The 13227-nt window shown below is 42.5% G+C and overlaps 2 protein-coding genes across 9 annotated transcripts; both read right to left on the minus strand.

Annotated features, from left to right (window-relative positions):
* Positions 1-108: 108 nt before the first annotated feature.
* On the minus strand, positions 109-8091 carry mxra7 (matrix-remodelling associated 7). 4 transcript variants are annotated; one of them, XM_004556641.5, is made up of 5 exons: positions 7492-8091; positions 6551-6770; positions 6319-6430; positions 5417-5472; positions 109-599 (listed from the first exon to the last, which is right to left on the minus strand). In XM_004556641.5, exons 1-4 carry the CDS (start codon positions 7765-7767, stop codon positions 5439-5441), a joined length of 642 nt encoding a protein of 213 aa, XP_004556698.1. In that variant the 5' UTR covers positions 7768-8091; the 3' UTR covers positions 109-599; positions 5417-5438. The 4 variants fall into 4 exon arrangements, with proteins under 4 accessions (XP_004556698.1, XP_076743759.1, XP_004556696.1 ...); XM_076887644.1 differs by having other exon boundaries at positions 6319-6427; positions 7492-8086; XM_004556639.5 differs by lacking the exon at positions 5417-5472 and having other exon boundaries at positions 7492-8087.
* Positions 8092-10087: 1996 nt separating this feature from the next.
* Positions 10088-13044, minus strand: srsf2a (serine and arginine rich splicing factor 2a). Of its 5 annotated transcripts, none has more exons than XR_013099900.1 (4): positions 12505-13043; positions 11257-12172; positions 10833-10922; positions 10088-10331 (listed from the first exon to the last, which is right to left on the minus strand). XR_013099900.1 is itself a non-coding variant. In XM_004556649.5 (3 exons), the coding sequence occupies exons 1-2, from the start codon at positions 12855-12857 to the stop codon at positions 11848-11850; spliced, it is 678 nt and encodes a 225-aa protein (XP_004556706.1). In that variant the 5' UTR covers positions 12858-13044; the 3' UTR covers positions 10088-11466; positions 11824-11847. The 5 variants fall into 5 exon arrangements, 2 of the variants coding, with proteins under 2 accessions (XP_004556706.1, XP_004556707.1); XR_013099901.1 differs by having other exon boundaries at positions 11824-12172; positions 12505-13042; XR_013099899.1 differs by having other exon boundaries at positions 10088-10922.
* Between the last annotated feature and the right edge of the window lie 183 nt (positions 13045-13227).

Genomic DNA, 13227 nt, shown 5'->3' on the forward strand with positions numbered 1-13227 from the left:
CTTCCTTCTAAAACTGACACGCTCTCACTGATGGGAATGGGCTACACCACAGCTTGCAGACAGATAAGCAAACAAATGTATTCAGACACACAAAGCCACACACACAGATATTAGCAACAATGTGTTTTATTAGACAACCAACTTCAGAAACAAACATAACTCAGAGTTTATATCACTTATATCTGCAATATATTTTAAAAGTAAAATAAACAGCATTCCTTTAATTTCTTTTAGGATTCATTCATATATTAACCTGCTCAGTGTGAGAATTGATCCAGTCTAGTTTGGTTTTCCCTTCGTGTGGATGACAGGTGGTCAGAACAACAAAATCCAAGCAGTAAAACACAATAAATCAGAAAATTGGGAGAGCACTGTCCAGCCACGTTGAATACTGCAAAAAAGTTCATTTGGTGTACTGGAGAAGTTTTTTAGTAGTTTTTAAGAATAAACGGTTGTAGTGAGCATCTATGACACGACAGGGCTCTCAGATGGAGTAGAGTCGGAGCTGCTCCTCTATGTCTCCCTCTGACACCTCCCCAAAAGTCTCCTTGTTCTCTTTCAGTAGCTGAAAGATTGCAGTCAGTTGCTCATGCTGCACCCTGGGAAGAAAAGAACAAAAGAAATACTGAGAGGTGAAAAATGCAAACAATCCTGGACATGTTGGATTACTTTCAAAGACTTTATTTACACTATTTAGTTCAATAATATACTCAAATAACAAAAACACACAACACTCAAAACAGGAATGGTTTTACAGGTGGAGGCCACTGACGATTGACTCTATGAGAGCTGGACAGGGCCGTAGAAAGTTATTAACCCATCAGTAGGACCTGTATCTGCTCCGTTGTGGATGCAGGAACAGTATAAGCATTCCCAGAACCCAAAAAATCAGCAAGCCACTGGTGTGACTGTCTTTGACCAAACAATCAGAAACATGCTTCATGAGGGTGGCCTGAGCAATGTGGAGCCCAACTGGCATTTGCCACAGAATACTCGAATTGGCAGGTCCACCACCGCTGCCCTTTGCTTTTCACAAATGAAAGGAGGTTCACACTGTGGGTCTGGAGAAGCTTAAGAAAACAACATGTTGCCTGTAACATCATTCACCATGTGTGACTTGAGGATGGGTCAGTTATGGTCTGGGAAGGCATATCCATGCAGGGAGGCATGGACCTTTGTAGACTAGATAACGTTACCCTGACTACCGTTAGGTATTGGGATGAAGTTCTTGGACACATTGTAGGATCCTACACATATACAGTAGATGTGGGGTTCCAGCTGGTCCACAACAATGCTAGGCCTCATGTTGCAATAGTATTCAAAATTCAATAAGTTTATTGCCATGTGTACCGCAAAACACAAATGGTTACGCAGAGCAATAAAACTCATACATTCATACATTGCAGGTTCCCTTCACACAACTAAAAGAAAGTCATAAATAAGTAATACGGGGCTTTGTAGCACTTGTAACTTATGTAGCTTATGGGTGGGTGTAATCAGAATTTAAAGTACAAGTAGTTGGAACACAATCACAGTGATAATATATACAGAGTATGCAATATTAAGGTGTATATGTAAAGATATGTACAAAAACTCCAAATCTACAGGTTAATATAAATGTAAAAAAATGGCAAATTTACATTTATGGATAATTAAAGTTTGACAGTAGCCTGATGGCCTGTGGATAGAAACTGTTGTTTATTCTGGTTGTCCTTGTTTTCACAGTCCTGTAGCGTCTGCCAGATGGCAGGAGTGTTAACACTGTGTGCTGTGGGTGGGTGCGGTCCTTGACATGTGTGCCCTTTTCCTGAAATGAGTGTTGTAAATGTCCTGTAGTGGTGGGTGTGGTACTCCACAGATGAGTTGTGCTGTTTTAATAACACACTGGAGAGCCTTTCTGTCCTGAGTGGTGCTGTTCCCATACCACACTATGATGGAGTTTGTCAGGATACTCTCCACTGTGCACCTGTAAAAGTTGCTGAGAAGTTTGGAGTTTAATTCAAACTTTCTCAGCTTCCTTAGGAAGAAGAGTTGTTGTTGAGCCTTCTTGGTGATCTGCCGTGTGTTATGGGTCCAGGTGATATCCTCACTGATGAGGGTGCAGAGGAATTTGAAGGTCTTCACCCTCTCCACCCGAGTCTTGTTGATGTGTAGTGCAGCGTGCTGGTCTCTCCTCAGCCTTGGGTCAAAAATAATCTCCTAAGTCTTCTCAGCATTTAAGGAGAGATTATTTTCCAGGCACCAGGACGCCAGCTAGGCCACCTCTTCCCTGTAAGTAGTCTCCTCTTCACCAGTGATCAGCCTGACGATGGTTGTGTCATCAGCAAACTTAATGGAGGAGGTCTTGCTCTTGGAGTGGACGTAGTCATAGGTGAAGAGGGTGTACAGGAGTGGACTAACTGAGGTCTGCCTTTGAGGAAGTCCAGGACCCAGCAACAGAGGGGGGGTAGTGTTAGGCCAAGAGTACACAGCTTCCCCACCAGTCTGTTTGGGATGACGGTGTTGAATGCTGAACTGTAGTCTATAAACTGCATTCGAACACCGGTATCCTTATTTTCGAGGTGTGACAGGGCTGTGTGGATGGCAACATTAACAGCAGGGGTCCCCAACTCCAGGCCTCGAGGGCCGGTGTCCTGCAGGTTTTAGATCTCACCCTGGGTCTCTTGCCTCTGGAGAACGGCAAGACATGTTGAGGAGGTAATTTAGCAATTTGAATCAGCTGTGTTGGATCACGGACACATCTAAAAACTGCAGCACACCGGCCCTTGAGGCCTGGAATTGAGGACCCCTGATTAACAGATTACAATTGAAGTGAGTGTGATGGGGCAATAGTCATTCAAACAGGTTATGGTTTTTTTTCTTGGGGAGGGGCACTATGGTGGTGGACTTGAAGCATGTGGGCAAATTGATAATGTCTGTAAACACCACAGCTCTGAAGAGCAGACCCTCAAAGCACAGCCGGGGACATTGTCAGAGCTGGCTGCTTTTCAGGGGTTAGTTCTCCTCAGAACCTTGTATAAAACTCAGTCGATGTCAGTGAGTGAAGAGCTCTGTGCTGCCTCCACTGGTAGAATCCCTCTGTGATAGTTGATGTTGAGGGTGTCGAAGCGAGCGTAGAACTCAGAGCGCGTTGCAAACAGATCTGCCACAAGGGGCGCCATGTAGTATGGAAGGAATTCATGGAAATGAAGTAATTAGCCCCTTTTCCATTACTACCTACTCGGTTCAACTAGCCATGATTTTCAGGAATTTTCATTACATCACAGCACATGGCACTAGGTAATAATAATAATAATAATAATAATAATGGATTGGATTTATATAGCGCTTTTCAAGGCACCCAACGCGCTTTACAATGCCACTATTCATTCACTCTCGCATTCACACACTGGTAGAGGCAAGCTACAGTTGTAGCCACAGCTGCCCTGGGGCAGACTGACAGAAGCGAGGCTGCCATATCGCGCCATCGGCCCCTCTGGCCAACACCAGTACTAAAATAGTACCTGCTCAGCAGGGGTTGCAAGCGATCTGATCAAGTAGTAAAATGTGAAGTCATCAGACTGCATGCCGCTGATTGACTGGTCAGTGGTGTCACTTGATGAGTCATGAGAGCGAAAATCAGAATTGGCATTTTTGAAACCCGGGAATGAGGCACCATATTTTTCGGACTATAAGGCGCACTTAAAATCCTTTTTATTTTCTCAAAAATTGACAGTACGCCTTATAATCCAGTGCAGCAGATATATCATTGCCTCAACGTCCACCTTTGTTATAGCGACCACCATGCACATTATGTGGTACTCAATTGTAATGGAAAACCAACTGATCCGAGTCGAGGCAAGTTGTGGTGAGCTGATCTGAAAACATGTTTTAAAAAGTGCTTTTTCTTTCTTTTCTTCTTTTCAGGTGTTGCATTTCTTTGAGTGTGAGTAGTGAGCAAGTGTTTGCAGACAAGTCGGCATCTTTCATGCAAACTATGAGTGCCCAAAGCAATCTGCTTGCTGAACCATAAACATTTTCTATGACCAATTTCATAAACCAAGAGCAAGCAACCTCTAGTCACCACTTCAGAATCAGTCAGGGCACTTTTCCTATAGTGACCATTTGTTACCAGACGGTTGTTGATCGGTCTGTGGGACTGGGTCCTTAAATATTTACCAGATGGAAGGACTAAAAAGTCATTAAAGCCAAATTATCAATAGTTTGCAGGGTTGTTTAATCTTATTTATGATTCTGCAGAAAGTTTGTAGCAATTCTAATATAGTGAAGAGCGCAAAAGCTTTGTAGGGTGTTCTCAACTGCAGTTTTTAAGTCAGTTTAATTTTTTGATTAGTTTTAGCAATCTGACTAGAGTGAAGAATAAAACAACTGTAACAAGAGCCTCTGGAAATAGGGGTCTCTGTTCAGCTCCAAACAATCTCCAGAGCAGTTTGTTTATGGTGAGAACATGATCTGACCTCAATCCAATCCAGCTACCATATAATTTGCAAATCTGAGATTTTTACCTTCCCCCAGTCATCCCATATGCTTTGCATTCTGGGATGCAGCAGTGGTACCATGTGCAGAATACACAAACAGTCAGTGCAGGCTAGCAATAGTTGTCAAATGAATGTAAATTCTCAGTTTTCACTAGGCCAGAACATGGCACCTTCTTCCTGTTTCCTTTTGTTGTTGCTCCCAACCTAGACATATGTAGGCAGACTGAACATCCTCCCATGGTTTGCAGTCATGAATTTTGGCTCTGCAGAAATTTGCTTAGAGATAAAAGAAACCACAACAAAAACCTACAAGGCTACAAACTCATCAACTGACTTGGACCAGCATATGTGAGCTATAGGCATCAACATTTTTACTGCAAATGTTATACTACTACTGCAACTAAGAGAAAGGAGGGAACAGCAGAAATAATTGTGAACTTCTAACAGGTAAAAGTTATAAACACAAAGACATTGAATGTCATATCTTGTAGAAAATTGTTTCAATAAAAACGACATTACCAGCATCAATGTGACTTTGTATCAGTTCAGACTGTCTAATATTTAATCACTTATAATTGATTCCTGAATATTTTATGAGATGACTGGGGTTGCTTGTCTCCACAGGTCCTTGTGTTACATTACACTGACTCCACCGTGTGGCAGAGGAGAGGAAATTCCTGGAAGGATCAAACACTGGAGATACAATCAACACCTGTTGTGACACCTGAGGATCACACGTCTAATGTGGAATAAAGGGGCAGCAGGAGGAGTGAGAGTGTGATCGGGTAAGCAACGCTCCACAGTTACATCAGTCGCTTAATGGCCAATGAAGCTTAAAGTCAGAAAACACTGCTGAGGTCAAGTTTGAAGTAGTTTTCATGCAATGGCCAGAAAGTGACTCTTCTGGGACAAGCAGGTGACAATGAGTCATACTTTACCCAGTTTGCTCCTTTTTCAGGATTACAGACAGTTAAAGTTTGTGGTGAAGTATATCCTGCAATGATAAGAGCAGGGCATGCAGAAAAAAACTATTATTTTTCACCCAGCAGTGCTAAAAAAACAAAAACAAAAAAAAAAACTTTAAATGTTTTTTTTTTTTTTTTAAGTTGAGTGCCATTCATCCATCAGCTAATGCCTGGCAAAGACTCAATCTCGCCTTACTCAGTCTAGCCTAAAGCTGTGCAGTGATACAGGAGCTAAAGATGGAAGGCTCAGAGTGTCAGTCTAAAGAAACACAACCACACGTGAGGCAGCGTAGATAAGGTTAGAGGGAGGAGGGTGCTGAAAAAGCAAAATAGATGAAAAACACACATTTAGTTAAGATTGTTTTTAGAGTTACAAATGTTAAACTAAGGAGTGATGACATCCAGTTCTGAGATTTTAATTTGCAATGTTATAAATAGATGTTTTTTATAAGTTTATTTGCCATAAGAAAACATTTTATGATGCTTTAAGAATAAAGTGCAAGCCACTAAACGTGAACCTTTAAACGCTCTAACAGCCTGATTTCTGTTTAAAAGACATAGATTCCACATACAGGCAAAACACAAAAAATGGATGTGGCTTTAGATTGTGTTTCCGAACAACACCTTCAAGCATGCTGGGGTGGTCAGCTTCAAACCAGTGCTAGCTATGCCATGTTAAAGACTGCAGTTAAATCAATCAAAAGTTCTGCACGGAACCTTTAATAAAAAAGATTTCTGGTCACCAGGTTGTGTACAGGTAAGTATCATGATGGACAGTTTTGGAGAATAATAATTGCTTGTTGCTGATTAATAAATTGCCTTTTTCTATAGGCTGAGCCTTGAAACTGGTTTTCATATTTGTAGTTTTCACTGACCTCTGCTCCTCCTCCAGCTCCTCTTTGGTCATCATCTTTTCCAAGTGGTGGGATCGTGCCTTTCCTGGGACGTACTTCAAGGAATTATTTGCATTTGATTCCACCTTTTCTGCTGAAACAGATCAAATTTTGATTAAAAACAAACAAACAAACAAACAAACAAAGGCAAAAACAAAAACAAAAAAGGAAATCTAAAATATTTTTCTCTTTCCAAGTGAGTAAAAGTGCATACCATTCATCCCAGCTCTCTCTGATGCTCCTTCAGTTTGGGGGTAAGAAAAAGCACACTTTAGGAGCTCTGTATCAGAAAGCCCAATGAGCGACCTTCGGCCTGTCCCTGATGAAGCATTGGATGATGACTCTGCCTCTAAGATTGTATTCCTAGATCCAGGCCTGGACCAATCAGCCAGGGTTTCCAGTTCTTCAGATTGAGGGTGGGAGTGTGCTTCCTCCTGTTAGATAATTAAGGGATAAATGAGGAGAATCATACCATACTTTTCAATGTTTTCCTCACAGACAGTGATGTCACTGATGAATTTACACACTCAGTAAGCATATCCTGGATTTCCCACACAGACCCAAAATGAGGGGCCTAGTGGTAGTTGTTTTTTTTTATTAAGTTAAAAAACAACTACCACTAGGTACAGTTTATACTTCTCATTTTCTTGACTGATCAAATCATCTCTTATTTTTGAATTATTGCCAAAAACTATCAGGAATGATACACCTACTATGATAAGAGAAACCTTTATTATTCACATTTGAGATTCAACTTTGGCTCCAAGTAAGCATTTTATCAAAATTTATACTGAATACTGTCCAATCAGCTGACATACGCAGCTGTCTACAAAGAAGGTGAAACATCTTTGTGAGGAAAAGCTACAACCTTAAAATTCTGATTTCACGTTAATGCATCAGTACTGATATTGTATTCACATGTAACGTTGTAAACACTAATACATCAGAATTAGTGCATTTTTTACACAACCTTTAAGTTTACGGTCATTTTAAATCGAGAATCATAGAAAAAAGGATCTAAATGTTTTTCTGAGCTTCTATACTTGGGTTTGAGTCTCTCAGTGGGAGGGATAGTTGTGAAACAGATTGTGGGAGATCTACGCAGACCTCTGTGTTTACACTAAATGACAGGCGGATTACAGACAGGCTACTTACAGAAAGCACAGATTTCACTACATCCCAGTGATCGTGTGAGCTCCCGCTGATTTCGCACCAGTCGTCCGCCTCCTTCTTCTTTTTCTTATCGGGTAGATGGCCATTCTGTTTCGGCCCGGATTGATCTAATCCTCCGGTCACACCATCTCTGTGTCCGAAATAACTCCGCGCATTTGCAAAGTCTGCTGCAGGCGAAGAGCCGTTAAAAAGCGACGTTGCGACCACAATGGCGAGAAGCGTAGAAATAATAGCAAATAATACAAAGGTTATATCCATTGTAGGCGTGCCTTGCCCCCGTGTTGTAACTCTTAAATGCTGCTGTTCCGCTTTCCGTTCACTTTAACCCACCGTATGCGCTCAATCGGCCATCCCGCTGCTTGCAGTAATCCCCACCAAACATCAACGTTAACGAGCAGCGTTTACGAGATGGTATGGTACAATCTCCTCTCCGAGCTGGACGTCACATCCTCTGGTTCCGCCCCTCACTCCATGTGAGCCGAATATCCCTGCGGTTATATCCCCAGGCTGTCGTGCTTGTCAGGTGGGCATGCACGGCCCTCTGCAACGTGCTGTGTCTCGGCTCGCCGCCCGTCTGTGCCGTTAATCGCATCAGCGGCGGTCCTAGCGCACAAAGCGAGAAACTAAAATGGTTTGTGACAGAGCCCGTGTGCCTAAGGTGCAGGCTGATGAAGTCAAGCCGGGTTTACCGACAGTTTATACATAAGGTGTTCTTACCTTAGTGTGCACCTTCCAAGTAGTCTGCATCACGGATTAAAGTGGAAGGTGAACCAAGAGCGAACTACATGAGATGAGATGGATGGATAGACTGTAGAGGTGGCCACAGTACAGAACAAAGTAGTCTTTTCTTTGTTAATGTTTCGTGAAGTGTGTTTGAATCTGCACTATAGACCCCAAAAAGGGTCTAAACCCACCAATAAAATGAGATCATAAACTCATTAAGAGAGTGTTTCTAAGGTTATAGACAAAGCGAGCCAAATACATTCTGTATAAATAATTCTATACAACCCTTTGATACTGGTCAAGATGCCCCCCCTACTGGCCATTAGTAGGAATGCAAATTTAAGCCATTACAGCACTTTTACTTTTCCGACCTTGAAGGAAAACCCATCCATCATCAATCCCTCCGACAACAAACAACTACAGTGTGCACCTGCAACTTTTAAGTTTGAATTTTTTAATAAATAAATGAATAATATACAGACTAAAGATCAACTTACAAACATAGATGTTGCTAATGTAAATGATGGTAAATAGTTTTACAACTACCCTGAGCACCAGTGTAGTCTCCTGTTTGATAAACTTTTCTGCTAGAAATGACAAATTGTCCACCAAAACTGTAGTTGCAAAATAAAATGTTGACATTAACTTTAGCAGAGTTCACCCACTTTAACTTTTCCATGCCCATCTTGGCTTACATGAAGCATTATAATTGTTATGGTTTTACAATTATAAGCACCCCATCAACAACTGCTGGGATTAATTATGGAGCCTATGTTTTACACCCAAATCCATTTCAGAGTGCATAATTAAACATTAAATATCTGTTTATATTAATTTTATTTTCTGTTTTGATATAAATTCAAAATTATGTACATCAAAGGAAGTTTAAATCATTTATTTGCTACAAGACCACCAACTCCTGCTCCTCTTGGGAGTGTTTATATTGGCTCAGTTATTTATCAGCTGCTTATAGGCAAGTCCACAGATCAGGTTTTTGGGCCCAATAGTTTATCTGTAACATGGAGCCAGCTTTGAAGGTTATCGACTGCTGTATTTATCCTCTGAGGTAGTGTCAGTATGCCACCCCAGCCTTCCCATTTGTGTGAACAATTCATTTTAGCATATTTCCACAGGCTTAGCAATGCTTTCAAGACAAAGTGTCGCATTTCTATTGTAGATAGATATTAGCTAACAATTAAAACATACTACACAGTGATGATGGTCATACACACACACACAAAAACAAAACACCCATCAGATTGTTATCAAGTATCTTAAATCAAAACCGTCTGTTGATATAAACACTGAGTTGTCAGATATCGATGGATCAGTGTCTTTGACTTGTGACAGATTATGGATACAACACCACCTAGCTGAGGCTGGGGGTGTCGCACGTCCTGAGGAACTTTTGCATGCGAGGCAGACGTGTTAACCACTGAAAATCTTTACTGATAATGACTGCTGTTCCCAATAAATGGCACAGTCAGTGGAAGCACAAAAAAATAAAAATAAAAAACAAAAAAAAAAAAAAACAAAGAAAAAAGTCGAACACTGTAGCTTTTAACTGGAGTTCTATATTGCTCAGCAGCAATATAGACTCTAAACAAGCACAAAGTGTGAGAAATGAATTTATTTTAAACAAAAATGTTTATTAGCATTCACCGTAAGCACTTACAAGACATTTGAGAGGTTCACAGAGGAATGCAATACACATCATGAAGCAGGCAGAACTGCCCTTGAAACCCTTCAACTAAGAGTCCCACTGGAACCACTTTCAAAGACCAAGACCAGTTATCAACAGTTGATAAACCATAGAGAGGAGCAAGGGGGGGGGGGGGGGGGGGGGGGGAGGAGGGAGAATAAAAAGAAAAGAAAGAAGAGGATCTGTACAGCACATGGAGGGAAGGTGAAGTCACAAGACAGGAGAGGATGGATGATCTGCCACACCTGTGAGCTTACAAACCGGCAAACAGCAGCGGAGGGTCGAGCCCCGGAACACACCGGGCACTCAGCACCGCAACACGCCACACCATGTCACCACCGCACTGCACCGCATCTTAACAGCTAACCAGCATTATTCAACTGCTACACAACTGCGCCTAGTGCACAAAAGATACACAAGAAAGAGGGTTAGAGTCATAGGAAAGCAACTTTAACCAGACAGAAAAAAAAAATTGACAGAAAAGAAAAATGCATGCTGCTGGATTAGCAAGTCACAAATTAAGTGGGTTGCTTGTCACTGAACAACAAGCCATTTTCCAAGTAAGAGTGGTAAAACATAGCTGTAAATACACTGAATAACACCCCCCCTCTTTTTTTTTTTTTTAAGCAACTTCAAACTTTCCATAGCTAACTGGGAAGGGTGTGTAAACAAGGGTTTTCACTGGAGGAAAATCTTTAGTTCAGAGTAATTAAGTGTAAAAATCAAAGTGAAAAAAGAAAATTTAAATGAAGGAAGAAAAAAAAAAAACCCCTCACAAATACCTTTGAATAAGCTCAGCTTTACAAACAATGATAAATCATGCCAAATTTACAGAATTTGTTTAGGTAGATCAAGTCAAATTAGACATTTAAAACATGTTAGACCAAGTTCCAATAACCTTTGAGTCTGCATTCAGTGGCAATATTTGAGTCCACTTCAATCTGAGACTCTTCCTGATGTCCTCAGCATAGCATCAATCATTTGAGATCTGGAAGGAAAGACAGAACAGAGTTAGCAAGAGCCAAACCCAGAAGTTACATCAACTCCTGCAGCTGACCTGGATTATAACATGTAATTCTGTACTGATCTTTCTCCTGACACATCAAACTGGCTCTATGGACATTAATTTCTCTTAATAAGCCTAACATTTCTATTTATTGTCACAATAGTTAAAAAACAAAAACACGCTTCCTCTCCCCAAAACTAGCTCTAACAAGTCTCTTACACTCGGGCATATTTGAAAAACAAACCTCGGGGTCCGTTCCCTTTGTGAGAGGCGGAGGACACCACAGTGCATCTGCCTGTGGTCCCTGTGAACGTACCTCACCACACCACCTCATACACCAACTGACAGCCCGAACCACCGCCATGACGACCTGCTCCATAGCAACCACCGTTGCCTTGTTGACCTGCTCCTTAGTACCTGCCATCGCTCTCAGCAACAGGCAGGTCACATGGGCGGGTCACACACTAACTGCTCTCACACTGCAACACCCCCATCTCCTCCTCCCTTTGCAAACAGGACTCCGCAGCTTGGAGGAAAGAATTCCACATTTAGGTGAACGTTTTGAGTGAAGCACCCCCCCACACGTCCCAACCACCCACTCCCTCCCATACATACTCAACAAATATCCCAATCTCCCATTGCCTGTGCATGCTTTAGATTGGCTGGACATGCAAGCAAAGTAAAGCACACACAGAACTAGGACTGTTGGCTACAACAGTCCAACTCTTATTTAAATAACACAAATATCAGGGATTCTGCAGACCTTTGTATGTAAATGGCCATAATGTCAAAGACTGCAGAACACAAACCCAACTGGTGCTGATTACCACCCTAGTTAGTATAATTGAAACTAATAATATAAGCCACCCTTTCCCCTTTATACCGTCATGTTGCATCTGCATTTGGGTTAAGACTCTGCTCCGGTGTCCTCTGGGGATTTAGGTCTACTCTTGGATTTGGACCTGGACCTGGACTTCGACTTTGACCTGGACCCTCTGTTGGAAGCTGGGGTTCGACTCCTTGACTTGGACCTGGAGCGGGACCGAGATCTGGAGGGCGACTTTGACTTGCTTCGCCGAGGGGTTCTGGATTTGGACTTAGACTTGGACCTTGACCTGGAGTAGGAACGGGACCTGGAGCGGCTGTAGTGGTGGCGGCTCCTAGATCTAGAGCGGCTTCTGCTCCTGGACCGGCTGTGGCTACGTCTTCGACGGCGAGGACTGGCTGAACGGCTACAGACAAAGAGAGAGAGAAACAATATAACAACTTAGCCAGTAAAGGTCCTACAGCTTTTTTTAAATAGGAAAAAGTGAAAGTATTTTTTTTCTGTTTTCATTCACGACTAAACAATATATTTAAGTTACCAACAACTATTTATACCAAATAATGCATTTGTAAACTACCTTGCGCTCTAGCCACCTTGTCAGTGAGGATTACCAGGCAATCTTTGGCTGGTAAACATAAATAGTGGAAGAATGCTAACTACTTTCGTTTAGGTCACCATGTGCTTTGCAAACAGCTTAGTGTAAACAGTCCCTTGCGCTAAACTAACGACCTAAATTACCTTCTGCTTCTGCGTCCGTATCCGTATCTCCGTGGCGGAGGGCCTCTCCGGCTGTACATGGAGTCTGGCGGCCTTCCGTATCGAGCCATCTGAACCCGAAGCTCCCGCCCGTCGAGCAGCGCGCCGTCCATGGCGTCCATTGCGTCTTCGGCGTCGCGCTTGTCGAGGAACCGCACGAAAGCGAAGCCTCGGCTCTCCTTGGTGTACCTGTCCCGCGGGATATACACATCTCCCACACGGCCGTATTTCTCAAAAACTCGGCGCAGAGTCTCCGGCGAAGTTCGGTAAGTCAGGTTGTCCACCTTTAAGGAGGTCATCCCCTCAACGTCTGGCGGCGGCCTTCCGTAGCTCATTTTCTTCTCCAGACAACTAAGCAGGCCAATTAGGACAAAAACCTTTAGACCCTAGCGTGCTATTAATCCGCTACAATGCTAGTTAAAGCTGTAGCTGATGAACTGAATTTGAAATCTCGCTGTTTTTCTGATAGTATCGCTCTGCTCGTTTCTTTCACCGCGCTGTTTTTCACGTGAAATGGCGGCAAGGACCCTTCCTTTTCCCCTTTCTTTGCGCCCGTGTTGGCTTCCTCTGATTGGCTGTCCCAAGAGTCACTTTAACGCTACACTGCCCCCTGTGGACAGGAGGTTACTTGTAACGGCGACTGCAGACCGTTATTTCTGCCTTTGTTCCATGAGTTGGGTTAAAACGCCCCTGTTCGCCGTTTGT

This window comes from Maylandia zebra, linkage group LG8 (genome assembly GCF_041146795.1).
Source record: "Maylandia zebra isolate NMK-2024a linkage group LG8, Mzebra_GT3a, whole genome shotgun sequence".
In the NCBI taxonomy this organism is placed as follows: Eukaryota; Metazoa; Chordata; class Actinopteri; order Cichliformes; family Cichlidae; genus Maylandia; species Maylandia zebra.

Bases quoted from the DNA above. Each gene is read 5' to 3' on its own strand.
- mxra7 (XM_004556639.5), bottom strand. From the start codon at position 7,767: ATGGATATAACCTTTGTATTATTTGCTATTATTTCTACGCTTCTCGCC. The intron at 6,771-7,491 runs GTAAGTAGCCTG...ATTATCTAACAG, and splicing joins TAGTGAAATCTGTGCTTTCT to GAGGAAGCACACTCCCACCC. The intron at 600-6,318 runs GTCAGTGAAAAC...TTTTCTTCCCAG, and splicing joins GAGCTGGAGGAGGAGCAGAG to GGTGCAGCATGAGCAACTGA.
- srsf2a (XM_004556649.5), bottom strand. From the start codon at position 12,857: ATGAGCTACGGAAGGCCGCCGCCAGACGTTGAGGGGATGACCTCCTTA. The intron at 12,173-12,504 runs GTAATTTAGGTC...CTTTGTCTGTAG, and splicing joins TACGGACGCAGAAGCAGAAG to CCGTTCAGCCAGTCCTCGCC.